General features: G+C 43.4%; 1 protein-coding gene across 1 annotated transcript in view; it reads right to left on the bottom strand.

The window, feature by feature from the left end:
* LOC133635426 (A disintegrin and metalloproteinase with thrombospondin motifs 10-like) overlaps window positions 1–17,599 on the bottom strand; it is a 105,151-nt gene extending 87,552 nt beyond the window's left edge. The window contains exon 1 of the mRNA XM_062028623.1: window positions 17,286–17,599. Within this exon, the coding sequence (XP_061884607.1) occupies window positions 17,286–17,388 (103 nt within the window). The 5' untranslated portion in view covers window positions 17,389–17,599. The remainder of the gene's footprint in view (window positions 1–17,285) is intronic.
* Window positions 17,600–18,152: the final 553 nt, after the last annotated feature.

Below are 18,152 nucleotides of genomic sequence, written 5' to 3'. Positions count from 1 at the left end.
GCCAAAGGTATGTTTCCATGGGGACCCTGAAACTGTATACTTCCTGTCTGTCCCAATCTGTACCAGTGACTGGTGAAAAGACACTGAGCTCTATATAGCTAGCATTTGTCAAATACAAAAAATATCACTATCAAATGTAGCCTCTTTTCACCCAACATTTGGCCTCGGAGTTTAGACAAGGAGCAGACACAGGATTTAAAAATTTCTATACATAAAAAAGCCATTCCCTCTCTTATGTGCCATTAACCCAATACTTAGGGCAATGAATGAAAAGGTGTTAATTAGTAGTCAGTGATACCTCACACAGAATAAAGGCCACAGTGATGACAGGCCAACTAATTTTTAGTCAGTCATAAAAAAAATTGCAATAAAACCACTTCACAAGTAAATCCAACAGACTTTTTAGATTTACACAAAAAGAGAGCCTTATAAAATTATAACTTGAATAGTAAAAATGATCAAATTAGTAATTACAGCATCTGTGTTGCTTTGATTCCTGTGGCAACAACCACACACCAGATGTCAGAGCATGAGCGTAACTGTTTGTTTTAATTTTTTTACACAACAACCCCAGAGTGTATTTATCGCATTTAAACATTTAGTAGGAGACAAGACATTAACATGCATGGTTAAACAGTGATGACAGCGCTTATGTTTATGTATTGATTTCTTGCACATGATTCCACAGACGGAGATACACACAACCCTCTGACTTCATCTGAAAAAAAAAAACATAACATCTGTTTTAAACACTTCTTCATATGGTGTTTTTCTGGTGACTCGTTTTATGCACTACAAAGAAAAACATTTTTCCAAACGAATACACCAGAAATCATGTGGAAGGATCTGTTGTGGTGAACTTTTTGCCTACAATTTCAGAAGGTTTTGCACTAGAAGAACACCATACGTTGAAGGATTTTTTTCCCCAAAAAATTTTATCTGGGAGGGCACAGTTGCACTTGCCAGTCAATTTGGGCCTAAAATATTCAGATGAGACCTTTCATAAATACTCCCACTCATCTGAGCAGGGTATCACCCTGGTTTCTCCTATCAGCAGTGGAAGGAAATACTTCACTTTGGATGGAAAAGTCCTCCCTTTAGGAGGAACAAGAGGTCAACAGACCTCTTCTGAAAAAAGTCACAAGAACAAGAATCTACTGTGACACTGAAAGTGCTGTCAAACGGTTGCATTTTTAAATCTGATTAGTTTTAGAGTTGCTGTGGATTAATTTGGATTAATCACGACTACCTGCAGAGTGTTTACAGTACAATATTTTATTTTGGTTGACTATTCCGTCGTGGTTGGTTCCAGAAATTACTGCAATAAATACATTTCCGTAAAGTCGGAATCATAGTTTTCATAGTTAAAGCATTAAAAACCTATTTATGATTTTCTTTTTAATAAATCTTTAGTCACCTTTACACTCAATTAATCCAATATAGTAACCCTGCCTGAGGTTGAGCCAATCAGCGGCCACGATACTGAACAGCGTGCTCTGATTGGTTTGGTCTCCTCTGGTGGCCAATACTACTGTGGTATTGATTTTTATACTTGAAAATATATAATCTAGGGCCAAATCAATTGTAGAATATGCGTTAAAAATATCCCCTAAAAATGTGGAAAGGCTGCAATATTTGAAGGGCGATGTGGCAAGGGATGGCTGTACAAACATTTCCATTCGAGAGGGCCAACCTGCTGTTCAGTGTCTTCCATTGACTAGTTTGGTATTGCAGCCTGTCACTACCGAATCGACTGCACATTTACATATGTGGGACGCTAACACTACTTGGACAAACTGGCCAAAATGTGTTGCCGGAGACTTTTCAGGGATTTTTAATCATTCTGTGTTGCAAATAAATTATTTGCATAAATCAGAATTATAATGACGATGATTATCCCGCATTAATACACAATTTTTGACAACCCTAATTAATGAAGGAACTTAAAGGGGTCCTGTAATGAATGTTGTCTTTTCTGATTAATAAACGTTTTTACAACGTTGGATACTCATGTTAAACAATACCAAAGCATCAAATCATAAGGTTCCTGCGTTTTGGCGTAAGCTTCCACGCAGTTGTGGATGCCTCTTTTCGAGGGGTTTTGCAGCCTGGCTACGCCGTGACATCATAGCGAGGTGGATGTATTTAGATGCACCTCACCCTCTGGCTATGAGGGGAGCTTTAGGCAATGAAGGATAAAATATGATTTGTATCTAAATTGTGGCATGCACATATAGCACAGACGTACGACATGCAGTGACATAATTTCTGCTAAAAGCAGCTGTTTTTAATGCAGAGTCTGAATTGATCGGAGAGTGTGCAGGTGTACCTAATGTTGTGACCGAGTGAATCTATAAAATGTTTATGAAGTTTATTTTTAACCTTGTCTGGGGAAAAAAATAGCGGTAACGACTTCAAATTATATAGTTAATGTTCATTTTCCAAAAAATTAATTATGATACTTTTGGAGGGGGAGGGGTCAAGTTTTTTTTTGCAATTTGGGAATGCCTTTAAAAACAGACATGTTGCCTCAAAAAAATGGTTATAAATGTGACTTGAAACAAAATGTACACCAAAGCATAACCAATACATATTAGCTAGACCAGTGGACAATCACTGGTCTGGGGACCGGTAACGTTTTGTGACGCATTTGCTACAGGGCCGCTCAGAATCAATAAATCATTTATAAACGACCGCATTTTCTCTGATTAAACTTTAACCTGTCCCACAAATCAACAAGCTTGTTCATAGGTGTATAATAAAACTCCTGATAGGAAATCGCCATTTGTTATATCTTTGTTACATGGGACGATGCACATTAATGAACATATAACATCTATATGTGCCAGATTGTAGTCAAACACTAATTTCCATCTGCAGTCTCCAGCAGATTAAAAGGTATATACAACAAGGGCCATACAAAGTTAAGTTAGACTGCACAAACATCAGACATAACCAGTACGATAAAATACAAACATTTTGATATAATAATATAATAAAATAAAATGGGAGACCCATAAAAACATAAGTTGCTGTACGACCTCAGCAGCTCAGGACAAATCAACAATAAAATCACCATTGTAGGTAAAGTCCATACGGCAGATGGAGAAGTGCTATAGTGCAAGTGTTGTCACGGCGCAGGCGCATTCCGCTGTGCATTCCGCTGTGCATGCCGCTGCACATTCCTCAGTGCGCTCCGCTGAGCGTGCTTCGGGACACGCCTCTTGGGCGCTCATCTCCTGCTGCAGCCAGCAGCTGCAATCAATCAGCAATCAACACACCTGATGCTGATGAGTCCCCTGCGCTTCTTAAGCCAGAGCAAAACTGCGTTCCGGACCAGAACGCAGCTACCTGTTCCGTACAATAAGCTGACACGTCTAGCTCTATGTACACTCTCTCGCTCTCTGTTCCTCCCCCTCCGTGTTCATTTGTCTTGTGTTCCTGTGTCGCCATCTAGCAGCATTCCTCCGTTTCCTGGTGACGAACTGTGTGTCTCATCTCCCCGTATTCACTCTGGTTCCCTGGCCGCCTCTTTGGATCTCGACCTCCCGCCTGGACACGGACTTTGACGCCTGGCTCTTGGACCTCTGAGCTTACCTCGCCCCGTTGGACTTCCGCACCTCGCTCAACACTCCCGGTAACACTCCTCCGATAATCACAACACATAGTCGCGCCATACATATTTTGGTTAGTTTCACACTTCATAATATTGTATTTGTAATAAATAGAGCTAAATGACGTCCATTGCCTCCGTGCCGTCTTCTTCCCCCACTGTACCATAACAAGTGTGTTAAATTGTTGCATATAAGAAGTGTGCTGCAGGAAGAAAATACACGCTGTTATTGTTGCACATAGCCTTATTACACAAGTAATGATAAATGATAAATAGGTTATACTTGTATAGCGGTATTCTACCTTCAAGGTACTCAAAGCGCTTTGACAGTATTTCCACATTCACCCATTCACACACACATTCACACACTGATGGCGGGAGCTGCCATGCAAGGCGCTAACCAGGACCCATCAGGAGCAAGGGTGAAGTGTCTTGCCCAAGGACACAACGGACGTGACTAGGATGGTAGAAGGTGGGGATTGAACCCCAGTAACCAGCAACCCTCCGATTACTGGCACGGCCACTCTACCAACTTCGCCACGCCATTACCATTAACATGTGTTTAGCATTGAGAAATGCACCAAAAAGCATACAAAAGTGTATTTATGTATGAAATAGTGCATAAAACATGAATACATCTCTTTTAGAATAGAAATACAAATCCATAGAGATACAAATCCATAGAAAACCATATAAATTAAACAAATGGCAAGTATATCTAGTTTTATCATATATCTATGCTCTTGTCCTTGACGCTGACATATGAAAAACGCATCAGATACGTTAGCCAAAAAATAAGCTTGCAAAATTGAATAAAAAACAAAAGTCTTTGGAGCTTATTTGCAAAGGGAAAAAGGCCAGGGCTTCCATGTATTCAGCTTTATGATGAGTTATATTTTTCATGCACTTATTTTTGCTGTTTTTATCTGCCACACGTGGAAGGCCCGTCCGTGAAAAGACCACAAGGAAGTGTTTTAAATGTAGATTTAAATAATCATAGGTCCCCTTTAAATAATAGTAGCCTGTAACTTTAAACCACTGTGTTTATATAACACCGGACATTATTTATGCAATATGTACATTGTATGAATTACATCGTTCCACTTGTTCCAAAGTAACTAAGGATCAAGAAAAATAAAGGTACCCCAAAAGGTCCCAACCTCTTGCTGCAGCCTGGCTGAATAGCCATATTAGTCCTCTCATGTCCTTACACAAACACACAGACACTAAGAAAATAAACTGTACTCTAGAAACCACTGCACCCAGTGACTTAGGACATAGGACATGTTTTAACATTTTACTCCGTTTCTCCCACATTATATGCAATTGTTTTTGATCCAAACAGTTAAAGTGGACTTTGAAGCATTGCTGAAATACAAACACATAATGGAACTCAATGTTTTGAATTGTAAACAGGCTAAAATATACTTTGTGGTTATTACACAAATGCATTACACAAATACATACAGGTGCAATAGAGTTAAGCGCATTTTTAATTAATTAAATTACTGTTGCAGAGTTGCCGATGATTTATCTGAAGTTTCTCTGCTTAATACAACACTTTTCGGGGACTTATAAAAGATATTTTCTTCTTCTATGCTGAAATGTTAATTGGTTTCAGTTTACTTCAAACATGCATACAGTACAATTACAATGTAATGCATCACCTATTTCCAGTTGTTTCATTACAGCACATCCAAAAAGGAGTAGGAAGAAGCACCGCTTATTTAATCCTACTCCATTTCAGGTCATAGCAGTTATATCCCATTTCTATGTTATCTGTTTGTAACAGAACAGTGAATAAATTGTGACGTGATATCGGGAGAAGAAGACGACAGAGATATGACGTCGTTTCGCTGTCAGCTTGTTTATTAACAGCTTGGTGTGTAAATGAGATGTGTAATTAAACCAAAGAGATGTGGTGTGACTAAATGTGAGCACTTATCTGAGCGTGGTTGTCAGAGGGTGTTGAAGGTGAGTGTTGATCCAGGCGGAAGTCCAAATAAGGGCAAGGCAGGCTCGAGTGTCGGAGGACAGGCGGATAGTCAAGGACAGGAGCGCGGCGTCGTGGTCGGGTGACAGGCGTGAGGTCGAAAATCCAGGAAGGCAAGGGGGTTCCACAGGGAGGTCCAAAGTGACAAAGCACACAGCTTGACCACGAGGAAGGATGACGGGGAGCTGGAGAAGACACAACACAGGAGACGATGAGAACGACGGGAAGGAAGCACAGGGAGAACAAATGCACATGTAGGAGAGCGAGAAACGTATGGGCTTACTGTACTGGATACGAGAAGCTACGTTCTGGCGTCGGATCTCAGGTTGCGCTGGTTTAAGAAGGCTGATCGCTCATCATGGACAGGTGCGTAGATTGCCGAGCGTTTGCAGCCCCGCGGAAGCGCGCTTGCAGCAGAGAGAGAGCGCCCGTGGGCGTGGCCTGCGGTGCGCTCGTCAGGGCACGCAACAGGAGGAGACGCAGCAGAAGTGTGACCCATAACAGGACCCCCCCCCCTTATGCGAGACTCCCGACGAGCTTCGGGGTGCCTCAGGGTGAGTTCGGTAAAAATCTTCAATAAGGGAAGGGTCGGCGATGTAAGAAGCCGGGACCCATGATCTGTCCTCAGGTCCATAGCCCTCCCAGTCCACGAGGTAGACCCATCCTCTTCCTTGTCGTCAGACCTTGAGAATCTCCCTGACGGTCCACACCTGGTCCCCATCCTCGAGAACCCTAGGCGGAGGGGGGGGAGGGATGGGGGGCGACAGGGAACTGTTGGTTACTGGTTTTACCTGAGACACGTGAAACACCGGGTGGGATCTCATGGACCCAGGGAGGTCCAGGCAAACTGCGGCAGGATGGACTCTGGATCTGACTGTAAAAGGTCCAACGAAACGTGGTGCTAACTTCTGAGAGGATATCGGGAAGTGAAGGTCCTTGGCCCGTAACAGCACCTGCTGTCCGGGCTGATAGTCGGGAGCTGGGATGCGCCGCCGGTTGGCGTTACGACGCATCTTCTCAGATGCCTTCAATAAGGCAGCGCGGGCAGACCTCCACACCTTGCGGCATCGTCTCAGGTGAGCTCTGGTGGAAGGAACTGCCACTTCGATCTCCTGGGAGGGAAATAGAGGAGGTTGAAAACCTTGCCAGCATTCAAAAGGGGACATACCAGTAGCCGCGCAGGTCATGGAGTTAAAGGAGTACTCCACCCATGGAATGAACTTGCACCAGGAGTTGGGCTGTTGAGCAGCCATACAGCGCAGCATGGTCTCCACCCCCTGGTTGGCCCTTTCCGCTTGTCCATTGCTCTGGGGGTGGTAGCCAGAAGTCAGGCTGACCGTGGCTCCAATCCCCTTGCAGAAAGCTTGCCAGACCCGGGAAATAAATTGGGGACCACGATCAGACACAATGTCGGTGGGGATCCCGTGAATTCTAACCACATGCTGAACGAGCAGTTCTGTGGTCTCGGCCGAGGATGGGAGTTTGGGCAAGGGTATGAAATGGGCCGCCTTGGAAAACCTGTCGATTATGGTGAGGATTGTGGTGTTACCTTTAGAGGGGGGAAGTCCAGTAATAAAATCAAGAGCGATGTGTGACCAAGGTCGACTCGGGATCGGAAGGGGATGTAAGAGTCCAGCAGGAGGGCTGTGGTCTGCCTTGTTCCGGGCGCAGATGCAGCAGGCGGCGATGAATTCGCGAGTATCCGCCTCCATGGAAGGCCACCAGAAGCGGCGTCGAATGAATGATAGCGATCTGTGGATTCCGGGATGACATGTAAACAGACTTGAATGTGCCCAGTCGAGTACCTTGCTCCTTAAGGGTTGCGGAACAAAAAGTCTATTGGGGGGTCCGTTCCCAGGACCAGGGTCGGACCGTAGCGCCGTCCTGACCAGGCCCTCGATTTCCCAAGTCACCATCCCGAAGATGCGGTTCGGGGGAAGGATGGTCTCTGCAGTTTGTCTAGTTGTGGGTTCCTCAGAGAAGATCCGCGAAAGAGCGTCAGCCTTGCCATTGCGTGAACCGGGTCTGTAGGTGAGAGTGTAATTGAATCGGCCGAAGAACTGTGACCAGCGTGCTTGCCTGTCATTAAGTCTCTTTGCGGAACGGATGTGAATAAGGTTGCGGTGGTCGGTCAGGACCAGGAACGGATGTTTAGCCCCCTCCAGCCAGTGTCTCCATTCAACCAAAGCTTCGTGGACGGCCAACAGTTCTCGGTTTCCTGCATCATAGTTCCTCTCGGCTGGGGTTAGGCGTCTGGAAAAGAACGCACAAGGGTGCAAAACATTATTCTCATTAGCTCTTTGGGACAATACTGCTCCAATCCCAGAATCAGATGCATCTACTTCCACCGTGAACGGTTTGTCAGGGTCAGGGTGTACCAGGATGGGAGCGGAACTGAAATTCCTCTTGAGGCTCAAGAATGCGCTGTCTGCCTCCTTGTTCCAGACAAAAACTGTATTGGTAGAAGTTAGCGTGTGAAGGGGTGCGGCTATTTTGCTGAAGTCGAGTATGAAGCGACGGTAGAAACCCGCAAAGCCTAAGAATCTCCTAAGCTCAGTACGAGTGGTGGGTTGGGGCCAATCCACCACTGCCTTGACCTTCTTGGGGTCGGCTCGGATGTTACCCTTCTCGATGATGTGACCCAAGAAGTTAACTGATGACGAATGGAACTCGCACTTCTCTTCCTTGACGAAAAGACGATTCTCAAGGAGGCGCTGGAGAACAAGGCGGACGTGCTGTTGATGGTCCTGCAGGTTGTGAGAGAAAATCAGAATATCATCAAGATAAACGACTACAAACTTCTCGAGCATGTCTCTCAGCACGTCGTTAACAAGAGTCTGGAAAACGGCTGGGGCGTTGGTCAGGCCGAAGGGCATGACCCGGTACTCAAAGTGACCCAAGTGTGTGTTAAAGGCCGTCTTCCATTCGTCCCCCTTCCTAATCCGGACAAGATGGTATGCATTACGGAGGTACAGCTTGGTGAAAACTGTAGCAGGGGCAAGAGGTTCGAAAGAAGAGCTCATGAGTGGTAGGGGATACCGGTTCTTGACCGTGATGAGGTTGAGTTTGCGGTAGTCGATGCACGGACGTAAGGACCCATCCTTCTTTCCGACAAAGAAGAATCCAGCGGCTACCGGTGATTTAGAGGGGGTGATGATACCAGATGCGAGTGATTCCGTGATGTAGTCTGACATGGCCTTTTTCTCGGGTATGGATAGGTTATACAGGCGGCTAGAGGGGAGTACTGCTTCGGGTATGAGATCAATGGCACAGTCGTATGGCCTGTGCGGGGGTAGTGAAAGTGCCTGTTCCTTACTAAATACAGCAGCGAGGTCATGATAGACAGCGGGAACCCCAGATAGGTCAGATGGGGAAGACTTGAGCTTGGGGTTCTCCGAGACGGGGTCTGCTGCTTTGAGGCAGTTTGCATGGCAAGCCGTGCTCCAGGCTAGGATCCTCCCTGAGATCCAGGAAATCTGGGGGTCGTGCTGGCGAAGCCAAGAACGGCCGAGGACAAGAGGGGCGACAGGGGCGTTGAGGATCAACAAGCTAATTTGCTCAGTGTGGTTGCCAGACAGGGTAAGAGTGACTAGTGCGGTACGGTGGGTGATGGGTCCCAGGGGATGCCCATCCAAGGCCTGAGCTGGTAAGGACTTGTCCAGAGGCAGAAGCTCAATCCCGGCTTGACAGGCGAAATCACGGTCCATGAAACTCTCATCTGCTCCAGAGTCCAAATATGCTCCCACCTTCAGTCTTTTAGTCTTCCAGGACAACGTTGCGGGGAAAAGAATGCCAGGGTCACTATTGCTCTGGGGAAAGATGGTGTGGCTCACAAGTACTCCCCTAACTAGTGAGTCTGATCTTTTGGTCGTGTGGGGCAGGTCTTGATCACGTGACCCGCACACCCACAGTAGAGGCAGAGGCGCTGCCGGAACCTCCTCTCCCGTTCCTCCGTGGCAAGTCGAGTCCTGCCCAACTGCATGGGTTCCACCCCGCTGGTAGGTGCAGGGAAAAAGCCAGACTGGTCCACCAAGTGAGCGCCCTCATCCCGAGCTTTGGCCGCGGTAGGGGAGTAGGAAGTGGTCCGATTTTCCCACACCGGCCGTCTGGTCCTCTCACGGGCAGCAAGTCTTCGTTTTGCTGCTCGTTCCCTTAGTCTTTGGTGTATAAGCAGGGCCAGCTGGATGAGGTCATGGTAGGTGGCTGGTCGGTCACGCAACAATCCGTCCTTTATTTCGTCAGAGAGGCCCCGGCGGTAGGCGCTCAGCAAGGCCTTGTTATCCCACCCGCTGTCGGCGGCCAGGGTGCGGAACTCGAGAGTGTAGTCCGCTACAGAACGAGAACCTTGCTGGAGGGAGTGAAGACGTGAGGCGGCGTCTCCTCCCTCAGCGGGGTGGTCAAAAACTGCCCGGAACTCAGCACGAAAAGCAGCAAAGTTTGTGCTGAGACTAAGGTTGCGGTCAACAGCTGCCGTTGCCCACTGGAGAGCCCTTCCGGTCAACAGTGAAAAAATAAAAGCTATCTTGGCCCCGTCAGAAGTGTAGCGGGAGGGCTGATGACAAAACACCATGTCACACTGGACCAGGAAGCCACGGCAAAGCTCAAAATCCCCCTCAAAAGCTCTGGGACTAGCGATCTTCGGCTCGCAGGATGGGGGCGGCGGCATGGGGGCTGCAGCGGCAGGGGCGGCTTGCTCGGGTATCGGCTGAGCGGAGGAGCCTGGGGAAATCAATTCCAGTCGAGCTAAAATGTTAGCAAAAGCAGCATCGAGCTTGTTCTCCAGTACACAAAAGCGCTCTTGGTGCTGCTGGAGTGCCGTGTGCACACCTGTGATACTTGGTACAGGGGAGGCTCTGGAGGTGAGCGGGGTACGCGTCATGTCTTTGTCGTCTGGTTCTGACATAGCCAGAACGTACTGTGACGTGATATCGGGAGAAGAAGACGACAGAGATATGACGTCGTTTCGCTGTCAGCTTGTTTATTAACAGCTTGGTGTGTAAATGAGATGTGTAATTAAACCAAAGAGATGTGGTGTGACTAAATGTGAGCACTTATCTGAGCGTGGTTGTCAGAGGGTGTTGAAGGTGAGTGTTGATCCAGGCGGAAGTCCAAATAAGGGCAAGGCAGGCTCGAGTGTCAGAGGACAGGCGGATAGTCAAGGACAGGAGCGCGGCGTCGTGGTCGGGTGACAGGCGTGAGGTCGAAAATCCAGGAAGGCAAGGGGGTTCCACAGGGAGGTCCAAAGTGACAAAGCACACAGCTTGACCACGAGGAAGGATGACGGGGAGCTGGAGAAGACACAACACAGGAGACGATGAGAACGACGGGAAGGAAGCACAGGGAGAACAAATGCACATGTAGGAGAGCGAGAAACGTATGGGCTTACTGTACTGGATACGAGAAGCTACGTTCTGGCGTCGGATCTCAGGTTGCGCTGGTTTAAAAAGGCTGATCGCTCATCATGGACAGGTGCGTAGATTGCCGAGCGTTTGCAGCCGCACGGAAGCGCGCTTGCAGCAGAGAGAGAGCGCCCGTGGGCGTGGCCTGCGGTGCGCTCGTAAGGGCACGCAACAGGAGGAGACGCAGCAGAAGGGTGACCCATAACATAAATAAGTAAATAAATTAAATATATCATAAGTCAGTAAACAGATATTAAATACATAATAAATATTAGACATGTATTTAATGTGAAATGTGTAGATACAAATAACATTCATAAATCCAAAAGTCTCAAGTATCTGCAAAAGCAGCATATGTAGCACACATCATGTTACAGATTAAGGAGTGCATCTCCTAAGGAAGTGGCATGGCACACTGTTTGAGACGGATAGCTTTGAAGGGGTCAAAGGTTAGGTTTAAGATATACACAATCATATCATTGTTTAGAATGACGGGACAGATACTAAAGGGATTTATATGTTTGCCTTTGAGGGATTTTAGTCATTCTAACCTCAGTGCATATGCTAGAGAGGCATGTAACTGTGTGGCGAGGTGTGAGGTGCCACAAAAGCATGGTGTGTGGGGTTGAGTTCGAGTTTAGCCTAGTTTAAGACATGCAAGTATGTTGTGTGTGTGAGCTGCCAAACATTTGAAGAAGTCTATTTAGTTCCACCTTTAGTTGACTGTTGAACCTTTGACCCCTTAAGGAGGTTACAAAAATGGCTTTAACTAGGACTGGACGATGTGGCCAAAAAAATTATCACAATTAATGTTTTCATATCATCCGATCTTGATTAATATCACAATTTATTTTTATTAATATTAAAGTGAATTTTCCCGTGCAAGATTATACCGAGTACCGCATCCCTACTGTTTACTACTGCAGTATCTTGTAACAAACATTTCCACCATGTTTGATTGAAGTAATATATGCTAACAGCTGACAACTGTCATTTTGTTCATGAATATAATTGTGCTTACTAGAGGTGCAACGATACAGGTAACCCTCGCTCCAGTCCGTACCTGGTTTTACGGCCACGGTTTTGCTTCTTTTTTGGTACGTTTTGGGGGGGTTAAGAAAACAACTTTTTTGCCTCTCAAAGTTTTTTCGTTTTTTTTGCTTGTCATCACTAACATTCTGCAGTAAAGAAAGTATAATTGGTGTAGTGAATACTATAAGACTTTTACTTCAAGTTAGCATTTATTAAACAACACTTTCAAAGGGTAAATGATTATTATTATTTACTTGTCTACATCAGTGCTTTTCACTGGTGCTTTGGCATACAACAAGCGGTGACCCAGATTGTGGAGTTTTCAAAACCCAAATTCTGTATCTTATATTAAATGAAAATACATTAAAGTGCAGTTTGAATTTGAGGTACTGTAAAATAATATATACCAAAACATAAAACAAGTTTAATGATTATTTCAAAAACTAAATGTTTTTTATCCACAATCAAAATAAAGGAACACAAAGTGTCTGTCTGCAGAGGTTTTTTTTAATTTTTAGAACATGTTAGATCAGAGGAGTGGAATCTTTGCAGACACAAATAAAAAGTCTGATTAAAAAATATTTAGATATATAAATGCCTTTTATGATTAAATTAGTAGATGTGTTGATTCTCCCAGTCGGAACCAATACAGTCACATATACTGTAGTCTGTAGTGCAGAGTATAGTGCCTGCAAGTCCGCATTTTTGGGCAGGATTACTGTTGAGCTGCAGCAGATAGTTAAAGTAAAGTCTGTCACTAAAGTTGCTGCTCTTTCTCAATATTGTGTTTCAACTTCTATGCTAGTTTTAGTCATATTTCTTTATTTTGTTCCCCTGGGCTGTACTTCGAGCTGTCTAAGGGGAAGAGGCACAACGCTGATAGAACATTCATTACGTCGTGACGAGACTCACTTTCGCGACGGTGCAATGGGAGGTCGCGCACACACACTAACACGCACGCACGCAAACAGACAAAAACACACACACAGTCACAGACACACACAGGATCACGGTCAATGAAGGTGGATTGTTCTGAGCAGGATTATACCATAGCATATATAGCATTGTTGCTTCCCTACTGTTTACTACTGCTGTAACTTCTAACAGACACATCCGCCATGTTTGATCGAGGAAATATGCTACCAGCTGATCACTGTGATCGAACTCAAATTAATCACGATCAACGATCACAACCATATAATCCCCCTGTCCTAGCTTCAACACAATCAAACCTCACCAGCAACCCCGACACCCCAATGCCCCGAAAGCCCATGAAGACGCCTGTCGCAAAGAAAGGCTGGAGGCCGTTCCCACCGTAGTCAAATCTACATTTGTTTGTTTTTCCTATCTCCAGGTGTGCACAAACTACAGTTCACTAAAAATTAAAATAAAGAAGAAATAAATGAGTTGAAGTATCAGTTTAAAAAACAAAAAATTGTGCATCCCTAAAAAAAACTCAAGGTATTCCACTCAGCAAAGTGGCAACGTAGAGATTGATCGATTATCGGCGCCGATATTCAGCATTTTTTTTTTTATCAGTATCTGCCTTTTTTATCTTTTACAACTACATCAGCAGATACAATATACAGGGTTTCCCACACATTCATTTATTTGTGGCGGCCCGCCACGAAAGAATTACATCCGCCCAAATAAAAAAAATAAAAAATAAAACATTTTAAAAAAAAAATAATAATTATTATTATTATTTTTTTTTTTTTTGTCCTCTCCAGCTTCTCAGGCAAATCATATAGTTGATGTAGATGCCCATATCGGCTGTTCAGATTTACTTTACAAAAGAGAAGTGTAGGATACTTCTCTTGTTGCCTTATTTGTATTTGACTTTATTAAATGTATTTATATTAGAAACACAACATGTGTATATAACAAGGGTGCAAAGTCTGCAGGCAGTAGGAAACACATGGTTAAGTGTAGGGAGTAAAACTGATGGCAGTCTAAAGTTCAATATTTTTGGAGCTCTTTGTTCAGTGGATCAGATGTTTGATGAAGTTCTGTGTCTATCTACCACCACTACTGTTTTCTGTTTATTTGTTACTGACTGTGGCAGGACACCTGTGCCTCTGTTTCACTTTATGTTGCTGGTAAATAATATGGTTGTAGTAGTAGGCTAAAGTTAAATTATTTAGTATGCACTAATTAAAGGGGCAGAGCTTTGAGACATTTTAGCTTTTATATTTTATAAGATATATTTTTTGTAAGAACCACAATTAATAAATATATTTCAGTGAATAACTTATTGTTCAAATCTGTATATAAATATGTACATAAAGTGTTGTAATTATATTGTAAAATGGATGGATGGACGTTTAAAACAAAACTGTTATTATTAATTAGTAAGTATACATTTTTTTAGCCTTTTTAGAGAAAATCAAATCATTGTAGTAAATTATGCAAATTACTCGATGATGTAATGGTGACCACGCCCATAGCCACGCCCACACTGCCACAGGTATCTTGGCAGTTTATGGGAAACACTGATATACCGGTACACACATATGATGCCAGAATTTATACCAAAATAGAGCAGGCAGCAATTCACACATTGTCATATTTTCTGTAACATCCTGGAAGAAATGATGTCACTATAAGCTACATAAAGGAGCCCAGAATTGTTTATATTTGAATGTTTGCAATAGTTCAGGGTACCTCACAAAGAAACCTTTCAATGTATTAAATCCATAAACTGCTATAAAATTGAGTCGATGGCAAGTTATTGTGATGTAGAGAAATCCCATATATTTCCCCAAGTTTCCCAGGAGATTTCCCATAATTTGAATTCCAAATGTCGATGCTCCTCTTAGACGCACATAATAAAGGTGTTTGTGAAATACGCTGATGTTTTTTGCTGCTAAAATAACCACAACATTAGTACCACATAAAATATTATGTGGCTAGTCGCTACTGGTTTGACGTTTCGTAAAAAATAATGTTAGCTGTTTACTGATATATTCTATTCTTGTTTAAATAACTTCTACTGCAAAATAATATTGGCTGCAAATGTCGGTTATTGGCCTCCTTGACTACAAATAATCGGTATCGGCACTGAAAAATAACAATTGGTCGACCTCTACAATAATGCATAGTCAAATAACGAAGTGATGGACAACATGAAGCTAAAAAATCAGTGACGCAAAGTGAGTGCATTCCAGCGAGGACAAGCAAGGCAGGGGTAGCTTATAGCAAAGTATAGTAAAATACCACTGTGTTAGTGCTCCTTATTAGTTAATCATTTTTGCAGTACATTCTGGAACTTTTAATATCGTATATGTGGTGATATAGTATATCGTACAGAAAATAATTATGTAGGAGTAAATGAGATTTGAGATCACATGAAGGCACTTTCAGTTACAGTACATTATGATGTTTTTTCATTATGACGCACTCCCATAAATCAATACAAAAAAATACAACGAGACATAGTTACATGCGCGCGGCGAAAAAATACACAGGAAGACAAATTAGTAGGCAAGCGTAGCTACAATGAGAAAGGACAATGTGCCTTTTTTTTTTTTTATAACATTTTCTCCGTCATTTCTCTGATGGCAGCAGGGCTGCAGCTATTCCACTAATCTATTGATTAGTTTGTTTGATTAATAATGTAATCGGGTAAAAACACCTGATAGCTTATTTTAGGGGAAAATAGTTTTTAATTTAAAAAAAATTCATTTCAGTCATTCATTTTCTATGATAAATGCACATCAAATGATATTGCCCTTTCAACACGTGTGCATTGGTAAAAATAAAAAAACAGCAACCGTGCGGAAACTATCTTTGCGTATGTAAAGGGTAAGAGTAAGATGAACCCCTATTCAAACCACTATTTTTTTATCAAATAAAAGAAAAACTTGTTTTGAATTATCTCTGTCATCTGTATTCAATGATTTCCTTAAAAAGTAGGGGGAAAAAAATCCTAAATCAAATTTTCTGTAAAAAAATCTGAGATTTTATTTTTAGGCCATATCGCCTAGTACAGGGGTCGGCAACCCAAAATGTTGAAAGAGCCATATTGGACCAAAAATACAAAAACAAATCTGTCTGGAGCCGCAAAAAATTAAAAGCCATATTACATACAGATGGTGTGTCATGAGATATAAATTGAATTAAGATGACTTAAAGGAAACTAAATGACCTCAAATATAGCTACAAATGAGGCATAATGCTGCAATATGTACATACAGCTAGCCTAAATAGCATGTTAGCATCGATTAGCTTGCAGTCATGCAGTGACCAAATATGTCTGATTAGCACTCCACAAAAGTCAATAACATCAACAAAACTCACCTTTGTGCATTCATGCACAACGTTAAAAGTTTGGTGGACAAAATGAGACAGAAAAAGAAGTGGCATAAAACACGTCCTAGAAAGTTATACTTGTAAACAAACTACAGTAAGTTCAAGGACCGCCAAAATTAGTAGGACAAAACGGCGCTCGCCAAATACTCGAATCAGTGAAGCATGTTTAATATAAACAGTGTGCTTTATAACAATTAGGGAGGTTTGCGTCATGTTTGCCCTCCTACGGAAACCATATTAAAACAAAAACTTTTTTTTTTCCTCATCTTTTTCCATTTTACATACATTTTAAAAAAAGCTCCAGAGAGCCACTAGGGCGGCGCTAAAGAGCCACATGCGGCTCTAGAGCCGCGGGTTGCCGACCCCTGGCCTAGTAGGAAGTATGTCAAAGAAAAGGAAAGTCATCACCAGGGAAGTGAAATTAAACATTGTAAATAACTCCGAAAGGCGATAAAAGTCATCCAATATTGGCTGCATGCTTGGTCTGAGCCTTTTGATCGATGCAACCATCATGACATCCTGATGATATTCTTGAAATTGTAAAACGATCTGCTCCTATGAAATGGACAGTGATAACTAAGCAGCATAATGTCATTATTGAGACTTCCCACACCCAATAAGCGTGCCTCTTCCTCTTTTTCATTGCACAAGACAACCACATGGTATAAAAGTAGGGAGTTGTTCTCTCTTATGTCTGTTTCATTTAATTAATGTATTTAAGATTTGTAAGACTGTATTTCATATGTCCTTTCAATACAAATTTAGGTATGACTTTTTACTTACAATTTACAACGCTGTCGTTGGTACAAAACGTCCGTAGACCGAAGACCTCCTGTACTGCTACTTTAGGGACTATTTTGTCTCGTGTCATTTAGTCTAATGTGAATGAACACAGGTAGGTAAGTCGAATGCAAGCAAATCGATCGTCTCCTCTCACCTTGTGACTGAGAGAACTCATCCCTGTGAACTCCTACGACCTCAGCGGCACCCATTACGACGATGACAGTGCAGATCACAGCAGTCCTCCATAGCGTTTCCATGGCTACAACAGTAGCAGCTTAAGTAACAGAATTCAGTGCAGTGGTCCCCGGGCCTCCGTCCCAACATGTCTCCTGGCCTCTCTGGCGCCCCCTGGCCTAGCAGTGGGACAGCTGAGCTCTCAGATGGGCCGTGGTCTGAAAAAGTATGGAGACGGACATAGCAGCTTCTCTTGGTTGTCTCTCTCAGCAAGTAATGTTGGAGAACCCAGATCTGGATGTAAACAGGCCTGCTCAGGAGCAAATGTAGGACTGAAGTCCTCTCAGAAGCCCTGGGGACAGAAAAAGTTGACAACATGAGAGAAATTCCGGATAGGAGAATAAGAGAGAAAATGCAAATGTGGGCTTAATAGAGGAGTTCTACAGTTCTACAGTAAAAAGGGCACCCTTGAGATCAACAGTCTGACCAGATCTTAACACCAAGAGAATGACCACCTACTATTGCATTGTCGTGCAGATAATCAATGTAGACTTTGGGCAAAGGGCACCCAGCCTATCTTTCACTCTGATGGTCAAAGACAACAGCAAGTTCAACCCTGAGGACTCTGGGGCCTCACTTCTTAAGCTGCCTGCCAACCGAAAGATTTCAAACACAAAGGAAGCATTGATGTTGTAAAAAGCTGTGCTTAATGCCCAAACAGGGACTTAAGTGGGTATTATGTCAGAGATCTAGGGGGAAAATGAGCCAATTTGAGAGGAGCAGCAGGTTGCCATCACCGCTATGGTGGCTGACTGTGCTGTTGGTTGCATGGCTGAGTGACTTTCAG

Source organism: Entelurus aequoreus, linkage group LG19, assembly GCF_033978785.1.
Source record: "Entelurus aequoreus isolate RoL-2023_Sb linkage group LG19, RoL_Eaeq_v1.1, whole genome shotgun sequence".
NCBI classification, from domain to species: domain Eukaryota; kingdom Metazoa; phylum Chordata; class Actinopteri; order Syngnathiformes; family Syngnathidae; genus Entelurus; species Entelurus aequoreus.
This window is presented reverse-complemented; position numbering and strand designations above follow the sequence as displayed.